Source organism: Camelina sativa, chromosome 13 (assembly GCF_030686135.1).
Source record: "Camelina sativa cultivar CO46 ecotype springtype chromosome 13, ASM3068613v1".
Taxonomy (NCBI): Eukaryota; Viridiplantae; Streptophyta; class Magnoliopsida; order Brassicales; family Brassicaceae; genus Camelina; species Camelina sativa.
Window position 1 is genome coordinate 4,347,382 of NC_141892.1, and position 10,548 is coordinate 4,357,929.

A 10,548-nucleotide genomic window follows, 5' to 3' on the forward strand; every position below is an offset into this window, starting at 1 on the left:
CATCGCATAGCCCAAATGAGTGCTTCTACTTCAGCATGAAGTGGACACAAACTTCGTCGGAAATTGGTTGCTCCCATATTTGACCTCGAATCTTGTGGGGAAGAACAAACCCAACCTGCACCTGCAAGAGCATTTGTCGCTTTCCACGAGCCATCAACAAAACACCGATACCCGGTAAAAGAGGTAGGGAGGAAACGTGTGGGCCCCCTTTGTCTAGAATCGGGGACAAGCGGAGTATGGAGATGATCCTCATCCTCAACCTCCACCTGGGCCTTCAACCAGACATTCGCCTCACCCTCCGCCAACCGAACTACACCCAGTGGATTTTCCATTACATTCTCAAAAACACGAGCATTTCAAGCTTTCCAAATATACCACATAAGCCACGGGAACGCGGCTATCAGAGAATACGGGTTAGAAGAACCTAAGAAATGGTCCACATTAGCATACACAGACTCCATCGGGAAAGAACCAGGACCTACAGGAACCTGAGCTAAAGCCCACACCTGTCGAGTCGGTGGGCACCGAAAAATAGCATGATTAATTGTTTCCTCCTCAGCCCCACATCGTACACACGCTGAATCACACGCAATACCGCGACGCCGCAAGTTTGCCGAGACCGAAATACATCCTGTCAAGACCTGCCACATAAAATATTTTATTTTTGGTGGACAAGGAACATCCCAGACGCCACCCAACAGAGGAGTTATCTCTGGACCCGCTCTAGGGACCATCGTAAGTTGTGATACAGCAAAACGCTCCGTAGCATACCCAGATTTAACTGTGTACTTTCCTGATTTTATATAATGCCAACCCATGGAATCATCTAGGCGACGACTTCCTAAAGGTATAGCCCCTATCAGATCAACATCTTCTGGGGCAAAAAAACTCCTTGAGCCTATCCATACGCCAAGTATTTGTGTGACATTCAATTAAATGAGAGATTTTAAGAGAAGGATCCTTAAGAGGACCCTTGCTGAACGCTGGTCTTGGGGATTGAGCCGGAACCCAGGGATCCGTCCATATCGAAATGGACTCCCCCGAACCAACCCGTATAATAAGCCCTTTATTGACCAAAGATCTAGCGGAAGTAATGTTTCTCCACCCATAAGATGGAGAATAAGAGCGTATCGGATCCATAGGATTGGAATTGCGATAGTACCTGCCCTTGAAAACCCAAGCAAACAGTGTATCTGGAGCCTCAATCAGCCGCCACAGTTGTTTTGCCAACAATGCCGAATTAAAAGCATCAACATTCCTGAATCCCAAACCCCCCAACTGCTTACTGCAACAGAGCTTATCCCAAGCTAACCATTGCATCCCCCCAGACTGTCCTGAAGTACTCCACCAAAAATTCGCCACTGCACTCGTAAGTTTTGACGTTATTGTTTTCGGTAACCGGAAGCACGACATTACAAAAGTAGGGACCGCCATGGCGACGGACTTGATCATCACCTCTTTTCCCCTTTGGAGAGAAGTTTCGCCGACCAACCCGTCGTTCGTCCCTGAAGACGGTCCCGAACGAAAGAAAAAACCTTTGTCTTGGACCCTCCCAGACTCTCCGGTAGCCCTAGATATGATCCCATCCCGCCCAAATTTGAGATCCCCAACACTCCCTGCATCTCCATCCGCACAACATCATCCACCTTATGACCAATTTGGATTGAAGATTTGGCAAAATTTATTTGCTGACCGAAGACAGCCTCATACTGTTTTAAGATATCCAAAATAACACCACACTGAGCCTTATCTACTTTGCAGAAAAAGACTATCATCTGCAAATAACAGATGCGTAATTGGCGGACACTTGTTCGCTTCTTTAATTCCTGTGATTTGTTTATCTCGTTCTGCCCGCTTAATATTCGCGACTAAGACCTCCGTGCACAAAATAAACAAATAAGGAGACAACGGGTCTCCCTGCCGTAAACCCCGTTCGGGAACAATCCTACCATTGGGTTGGCCATTTAAAAGAACCTTATATTCAACAGAAGTAACACAAAACATAATTCTAGAGATCCATCTCTCCCCAAATCCCATCTTCCGTAACAAAGCCTCAATAAAACCCCATTCCACCCTATCATATGCCTTGCTCATATCTGTTTTAATTGCCATAAATTTTCCTTTACACGATGGATTTGTTCTTAAACCATGAAACATCTCCTGGGCGATGAGGATGTTATCCGAAATTAAACGTCCTGGAACAAAAGCATATTGCGTTTCCGAGATATGCTTAAGTAACACTACTTTTAACCGTTGACACATGATTTTCGAAATAAGCTTATACCCCACATTACACAAACTAATGGGCCGCATCTCCGCCATCCGGGTTGGCTTGGCCACCTTCGGGATCAAGCAGATATGCGTCCTATTCAAACTTTTATCAAAAACACCCTCTTCAAAGAACCGATTAACCATGGCCACAAGATCCTCCTTGACCACTCTCCAAGTCTTCTGGAAAAACAAAGTTGTCATTCCATCCGGTCCAGGAGCCTTATCCGGGGACATCAGAAATAAAGCCTTACGGACCTCTGCCTCTGTTGCCGGAGCTGTCAAACTCTCATTTACCTCCTCCGTTATTACCCTCTGCACCTCGCGTAAAGCATCCTCAAAATTAGACGGGTCCATAGAAGTAAACAATTCCTCAAAATACGAGACCGCCACAGTGCAAATATGGTCATCCTTAGTGGACCAAACATCATTCATGTCATAAAGGCCAGTGATCCTATTACGAGCTCGTCGCTGCTTTGTTTGAGCTTGAAAATACTTTGTGTTTTGATCTCCCACCCGCATCCATCGGTTACGACTTTTCTGATACCAATAAATTTCCTCATCATTATAGGCATCCCGCAGACGTGTGGTTAAATCAGTAATGACCCCGATGAAACCGCATCATCCGCTTGAGCCACAACCAACTGGCGTTTGAGATCCTTAATAGTATCTCCTCCAAACGGAATTTCCAATTTTTTGTAATTACAATATCTTAACAGTTATTAACAAACAAAATAGATAAACTGAAAAGCTAGAAAATTATAATTTTGTGGAAGAAAAAATTATCAACCTATAAAAGAATAGAAGGATTGTTTGTGCTTCAAATTAAATTAGAAAGAGTCAACTAAATATTAAATATGAAACAAGAGTCAACAAATTATCTAAACATTTCAGGCCAGAATCTTCTAAAAGTACTTAACTTTCCCAAAATCTTCGGTTAACCAAAGTATCTATGCGTACTTGACTTTCTTAAAAGCTAAAACTATCATTAAATAATCATCACAACTTTCAAAATCTTTTCCCATATAAAGCTATCAATCTTTTCTCATTAAATGTTGCTTCTAACTAAAATTTTACCCATCTGGTGATACGATGTTTAGATATACGAAGCACCCAAGTACAATGATATTTGCTTCTTCGTGCGTATATTATACTTACGTGTAATTTTCTAAAATGAATATGACGTAAACATATAAAAGAGTGTGAGAGAAAGATCTTGTCTGATAGTTCTCGTAAGAAATGATCCAAAATCTGTCAGAGCTCCATCATTGTCGTCCTCGTGGACAACTGATCAAATGAATTTTTACGTATTATTACATGTAAAAATTTATGTTAACTCAATAATATTGACTGAGTTCTAAATACTTTTGTTTTTTTAAAAAAGACAAAAAGAAGAAAGCTAAATAATGTTTTAACTTTTAAGTCATTAACTAGGTAGTAATAGATAGACACTTACTGAGGACAAGTTGGCAAAAAAAAAAAAAAACTATGTCGAAATCATCGTCATCACTCCGTCACAGTCTATCCATATGTCAAAATGATGGCCAAATCATGAACCTACTATACATTCAATTTATAAAAATGACAATGAGGTTTAATAGTAGTATTAAAATGATATGTAGATGTGTAATAGCGTACATAGCCAACTGTTTGAACGTGTGCCATGTGGTATACAAATGTAACCAAAATTAGATGGTGATTACCATACACGATTTTTCTTTTGTTTTTCCTTTTTTTTTGTTCACACTTCACAATTCACATACACGATTTTATTATTTTTAGCTTTATTATAGAACAAAAAGGTTTTTTTGTTTTGTTAATTAAAAGAACAAAAAGTTAATTGCACCACGATGTAAACAAAATTTATTGTGAAGTTAATTAGTCCGGTTGAACAATATCAAAATTTCAGTATGTCTCGTTAACAGCCTGAATATCTATGTTTAGATTAATTTTAGATATTGAATGGAATATATGTTTTGATTAATTTTCGTAGATACTCCATTCAACAAACTTGTGTAGTCAATCAAAGTAAATCTTTGTGGACTCCATTCAATGTCTAAAGGACAATTCAGAGTTGCTACTGTGGACAATAATTAATTTATATATCAAGAACTGCGTATCATGTCGTTAACTATTCAGAGATGCACATTTTATGAGTTTCAAGAGTTTTTTTTTGGTTATAGAGAAAAAGATTCAAAAAGGTGTTTTTTTCAAAATTAAAAGTACCAGGATAGTACTCGCGCGGGAGGATTTTTGTGTGTGTTTTTTATTGTTGTGTGTGGTTTTTTGTTCTTTTTTTATTTTGTGTTTTTTGTGCTTCAATAATAAATAGATCATGTGATAAGAAAATCATTGTAATAGTAGTAGTTTTCTTATAGTCTGAATTCGTCAAAGCTAAAATGCAAATTCAACTCATAACCAATTTACATAAATTGTCTAATTTTACAGCCAAAGGAGTGAATATAAACCAAATTTACAACACATGGTAGCTTGAAAAATAAGGAAAAAACTAAATAAATAAATAAAAACCAAATGTAACTCCATCAGGGGTCATGAAGAAACAAACAAGTCAAACAAAATTGAGACCAAGAACAACAACAAAAAAAAAGTAACTCAATTATTATGATTTATTGAAATGAAGATGGATGATATGGGAACTACAAATATTCCTACTACTCAACAGGCCGTTAGATTTCATCCATTGGTCTTTTATATCATCAGCGATCTTAACGGCATCAAAGGCTGTTCCAGAAAGTCCTCTTCTCGTGAAACCCACCGTGTATAGTCCCTCCTCTCCTTTCCAGCCGTTAGGAAATGGCGTTTTTGGCATTCCCTCTTTTGTGAAAAAACTGTTGTCCTGTAAAATTCAAAATTATCAGACTATGTTCTAAAAATACAGAATAAATACTTGAGGTGGGGGGCGATGAGACAAAGAAAAACATGAAAAAAAACAAAGCGAGTTTTTGTTGTTGTTGTTGTCTTTAGAGATATAATTGTTCTTTTTGGGAATTTTATATAGTGAAAAAGTTTTATTCCATTTTGCATGGAGAAAAGAAGAGTTTTGGAGTGTTGTTCCCTTTGTTGCATGTGTTATGTCCATATCTTAGAAAGCGATGGATGATTCACTAAATGATAACACTAAAAACTATTATTGTTTATATATGGTCTACATACCTTATAATATGCATATCCTTATCATTTTACCATCACCATCACCGTTATTCTTGAAAACGAAGTTTTTAATTGCATGCGTATGTTGTTGGTTCCACATATAATTTCATCATCATCACATACACACACATAGACATAGTCATACTATATAGCAAGAGAGAGAGAGAGAGAGAGAGAGAGAGAGAGAGAGAGTGATTAAGTACCTTAAGCCAGTAGGGTACGTTACTCTTATATCCGGTCGCTAATATTATCGAGTCGAATTCAACTTCTTGCCCGTTTACAAACTTTGCTCCGTTCTTCGTTATTTCTTTCACCGCTTGCGCCACCTAATAGTTAATAACCACAAGACAAATCAATTCATAACTGTTGGAATAAGGAAGTAAAATATTAGCCACATTCATACACCGAAAGTACAAACGCACGCATGCAAACTATTCACTTATCTAATCTTGTAATTCTAGAGGGATAAGAAAACGAGAAGAAAAAAAGATTATGAACTTACTCTAATGTGTCCTGATCGGATTAGAGAAATGGCGCCGACATCAAGAACAGGAGTTTTACCGGTGACGTTCTTGAGTTCAATTGGTCCTGTTTTAGGTCGTCGAAGGCCTAAATGGTCGGTAACACCCAACGTAGAATTAGCAAGAAGTAGGAGAATAGTGTCCACCAGCTTTAGAGGAAACCATTTCAGTAGTGTCATTGCTATTCCAAATGTCGATAGACCAAAGAAGTCTCTTGGTAACACATGTACCTGCGTCATTTAGTTATAATAATTGGTTAGACCCGGTTCCTACAAATAGTTTTGATAATGAGCATGATTAAAATTTTTACTTACAGAGTTTCTAACCACCATATGAGGCAGAGCATTGTATCTACAAAGATCCAAGCTGACCTCCATACCGGAGTTTCCACAACCAACTACCAAAACCTTCCGGTTTGCAAACACCGAACCGGACTTATACGCACTAGTGTGAACAACAGATCCAGTAAACTTCTTCAAACCGGGTATATCCGGAACCACCGGTTCAGCGTTTTCCCCTGTGGCAACCACCAGCCACGTGGATGTGTATACACCGTCTTGCGTCTTCACATTCCATAGACCAGAGACGGCATCGAACTCGGCTTTCTCGACGGTTTGGTTAAATACCGGTTTGATATTAAACCGGGCGGCGTAAGACTCAACGTAGGAGATGAACTGTTGCTTGGAAGGGTATTTTGGAAAGTTTTTAGGGAAAGACATAAGAGGAAGTTCGCAAAAGTGTTTAGGGAGATGGAGTTTGAGACGGTCGTACGTTCTTTTTTGCCATAGAGAAGCTAAGCAATCGGTTCTCTCGAGGATAACCGATGGTACGCCTCGGTTTGATAAACAAGCCGCTACGGCTAAACCGGAGGGACCAGCACCGACGATGATCGGACCAGGAACGAAGATGTGACTAGGCTCTAGTTCTCTACAAGTATCCATGTCGATTAATAAGAGAGAGAGCGAGAGAGAGACTAAGTAAGGAAAGAAGGAAGGAAGGAAGAAAGTGTCTTTATCTTTTCTCTGACGATCACACACACATGCACCTAAGAAGTGTCCTGTTTTAGGGTCTTCTTTTGATTGTTTCTCGGGAAAAACCAAGAAACCAATGTTGGAAATTATAAAGAGAACGCGTAAGATGAGGTGTAAATGCTATAGAGAAGGCGTGAGAGAAAAGGAAAGGATTTGTGTGTGTGTGTGTGTTTCTCAATAAGTAAGGGTGGGAGAGAGAGAAGAGAAGTGTTGTGATGTGTGTATAGTGTAGGGAGTAGAGTAGGTCTAAGAGGGGAAAAAATGGTGTATATATTAAATATAACCCACTGGAAAAATCTTTGCCATAGATTCTTTACTACTAGTCAAACCATTTTTTTTTTCTACGATTAATGACATCTTTTTTTTTTCTCTGCTATATATGTCATTTAGCAAAAAAAATTGTATTTCGTGGTTTGCTCCACGAAAAAACTGTCCCAAATATTATAGAAACCAAAATTAAATAAAAAAATTCAAGAGATATTATGCTAATTGAGAAACAATGTTATATATTTACAATATGTTTACATGACTCGGATAAAATAGGGTTTCAAACTTTCAATAATGTGATAACTACTAAGAATTTACATTAAAATGCGATAATGCGCGATTACTCTTATGCTTAACAATTGTAGTACCTCGATACTCTGCGTGAGCAAACATATGTTAAATTTAATTATGTTGTCTATATTGTACGTTTATTACGAACAAAAAAGTTTACTACAAAGACAGTGTTGATGTAAAAAGTTAACATTATCTTTTAAACATTAAAACGAACAATCCGTTGACGTGTATGATTTTTTTTTTTTTTTCGACCAAAATTTTTTTATTACATACAACTTAGATTACATCTGTCCATGATATCGTGTAAGTATATGATATTTGCGTTGACGTGTTTGATCACATTTATACAAATTTTAATAATTAATCTTCTACCGAAAGTTTGTTGAGGTCAAGAAAGTGGAAAACGGAAGATTTATGTAAATAAACGTCTAACTCGAATATTGTTTAGTAAACAATGTTTACTTTAACAAAGGTTATGGCGTTCTGACCTTCTTTCCATCATTACATGAAACTTACAATTTAAAGTTTTTTTTTTATTTTTTATAACCAGCATAAATTATAGTATAGCATACAACATCGTTCTATTTTTGTTATTCAATTGAGACACATAAACTCTCGAATAAGTGTTGTCACATCTACTATTTCTCAGAATTGTTTTTGTCAACAAAATGCAATATGTAGAAATTTATTAACTGTTACTGTTTAACTCAATGTAGAATCTTCTGTGCAATTTTGTTTTTATGTCATAGGCTTTTGGTCTCCCTATGCGTGGTTTCATTTTCGTGCGAAAGAAAGATAATCAAAAGATAACAACCTCTATATTCTAGACTTTGGTTTTGGGGGTGGCTGGAGGGATGATATAAAACAAGCACAATTAATGAGGATTGCACCAAACACATAATTAATAAGTAGTTATGTGGAAAATGTAATTGAGTTGCGCATGACTGACCACTCCTTCGTTAAATGTCAACTAATGCAGCCGACCTCCACTTCCCCTATGATATCCTCTGAGGTTGCAATATCAATTTTTAGCATATTTTATGCGAAGCCATCTTTTTCAATGCAACTAATTATGAATCATTTAATTCTAGATTGGATTTTATACTGGACGCATCAACATAAAATATGATATGTCATCTATCAATTAGATAATTTAACTAGCTACTAATAGATTTGAACCAAAATCACTTTTATGACATTTTAATAATATGCAGATAGAACCATAACCATAGGTTATGAGATATCATTACCACACCAAATCCGAGGGATTTCATTCATCATCCAGGTTTTGCAGCCAACGAATGTGATTTATAATGATTTATTCACATGTGTTAGATGAATTGTTTTTTTTTTTTTCGCATATTTGTTGTTTATACTCTTTAGGGTAAAGCCAGAGGAAGAGAAAGTATGGGACTTATTTTATTCAGAAATGTATACGCGTGGTAGTACTGTTTTAAGCGGTAAATTAATTATTTAGTGCATGCTAAACCTCATATCATTGATTAAGGTTTCACACAATTGATTAAGACGTAAGCGATATCCCACGTAAATGTTAAACTATATATTAACTTACTTTCGGGGTATTATTAAATCGATTCAAACATAAAACTATATAATACGCTTTGACCTGGATGGCTGGATGCATATTATTACGTAGACCCAAATGTTTTGTCTAGTCCAATCAAATAAAAAAACCTTATATCACTGGCAACATATGAGGATTGACTTCAACTTTACAATATTTAATCAACACGCCGATTCTTTCATGTATCATCCCTTTTATTTACGTTATTACTCCACATATATGTCTAGTATATGACATGCTCAACTTATTTTACAATCCTTTTAGTTTGCAAATAAATTACAATTAAGTATACATACGTGAGAAAATTATTTATAAAGTAAAAAAAAATGTGTTAAACTAGCAAATATACTTAAGTTTATTCATTAGCAACGTAAATCAAAAAAAAAAAAAAAAAGCTAGCTAGGTAAACCAAATATGCTTCTTGAATAAGTTCAATCTAGTTTAAAATATATTCTGCACTACACAACATTTTCAAAGCTCAAGTGTGTATTAGTAAGAGACTAATTAAGAACCACGTCAACTTGAAAAAACTTGGACGAGAGCTAAATGTTTCTTTTCTTACACAAAGATAACTTCAACTTCAAATCAAACAAATTCTATAGACTTATTATTTATGCATGCTTCGTATAATAGAATGGTCCATATATACATGTGCTTTTGTTAATTAAAATGGTCCTAACATTCAGTTAAATAGAGCCTAGACTCATGAGTAAGGTAGCTGGTAAGAAAAATACAAGTTATACAAGTGTATCAGCTACTATATTAAACTACTCTATATGCACGTTACATAGTGTATCGATGGTCCCTTTGGTTAGACGAGGAATATTGTGGTTCTTGGATGGATCAACATCAGCAATCTTGTATAAACTATCGATAATGGCAAAAATATGAACATTACAATGTAGACAAAAGAATATAGGGTCCCTCAAAAACGTCATCTTCCTCTGGCCTCTTCTCTAATTTTCTCCTTCTGCATTATCCGACTCAATGCTCTTTGGAATTTTTCTGTCAGGCTTGAATATGCCCTCAACCTCAATACCATAGTTACATGACCACACTGATAAGTGATAAACATTGTATATATACCATAGCATTGATACCAAAAAGGTATAATATATATATATATGTGTATAATTGTCCCAAAATATCATAATATGGTCTAAAAATAGTATCCACTATCCACCATGCAAGACAGCAAGAATCAACAAAAAAGCTAGAGTGACATATAATGCCAAAAAATACAGATAATGAAATCAAGAGGTTTGTTGTGTTGACCATTATATGGTGATATTAAATACGTAAACATGTAAAGGAAGGACAGAAGCGTCTGTAGTCCAACGGTTAGGATAATTGCCTTCCAAGCAATAGACCCGGGTTCGACTCCCGGCAGACGCATCTTTTTGTTTTTTTG

The 10,548-nt window shown here is 36.5% G+C and overlaps 2 protein-coding genes and 1 non-coding gene across 4 annotated transcripts; 1 reads left to right on the forward strand and 2 right to left on the reverse strand.

Annotated features, from left to right (window-relative positions):
* Window positions 1–356: 356 nt before the first annotated feature.
* Window positions 357–2,790, reverse strand: LOC147929196 (uncharacterized). The gene is made up of 4 exons (XM_087482398.1): window positions 1,975–2,790; window positions 1,694–1,868; window positions 972–1,616; window positions 357–898 (listed from the first exon to the last, which is right to left on the reverse strand). The coding sequence occupies exons 1-4, from the start codon at window positions 2,788–2,790 to the stop codon at window positions 357–359; spliced, it is 2,178 nt and encodes a 725-aa protein (XP_087338524.1).
* A 1,884-nt stretch (window positions 2,791–4,674) lies between these two features.
* Window positions 4,675–7,233, reverse strand: LOC104735146 (putative indole-3-pyruvate monooxygenase YUCCA4). 2 transcript variants are annotated; one of them, XR_759424.2, is made up of 4 exons: window positions 6,275–7,038; window positions 5,942–6,190; window positions 5,443–5,765; window positions 4,675–5,125 (listed from the first exon to the last, which is right to left on the reverse strand). XR_759424.2 is itself a non-coding variant. In XM_010454874.2 (4 exons), exons 1-4 carry the CDS (start codon window positions 6,899–6,901, stop codon window positions 4,889–4,891), a joined length of 1,236 nt encoding a protein of 411 aa, XP_010453176.2. In that variant the 5' UTR covers window positions 6,902–7,233; the 3' UTR covers window positions 4,675–4,888. The 2 variants fall into 2 exon arrangements, 1 of the variants encoding a protein (XP_010453176.2); XM_010454874.2 differs by having other exon boundaries at window positions 5,643–5,765; window positions 6,275–7,233.
* Window positions 7,234–10,460: 3,227 nt separating this feature from the next.
* TRNAG-UCC (transfer RNA glycine (anticodon UCC)) lies at window positions 10,461–10,532 on the forward strand. The gene has a single exon. It is a non-coding gene; the product is annotated as a tRNA-Gly (tRNA).
* Window positions 10,533–10,548: the final 16 nt, after the last annotated feature.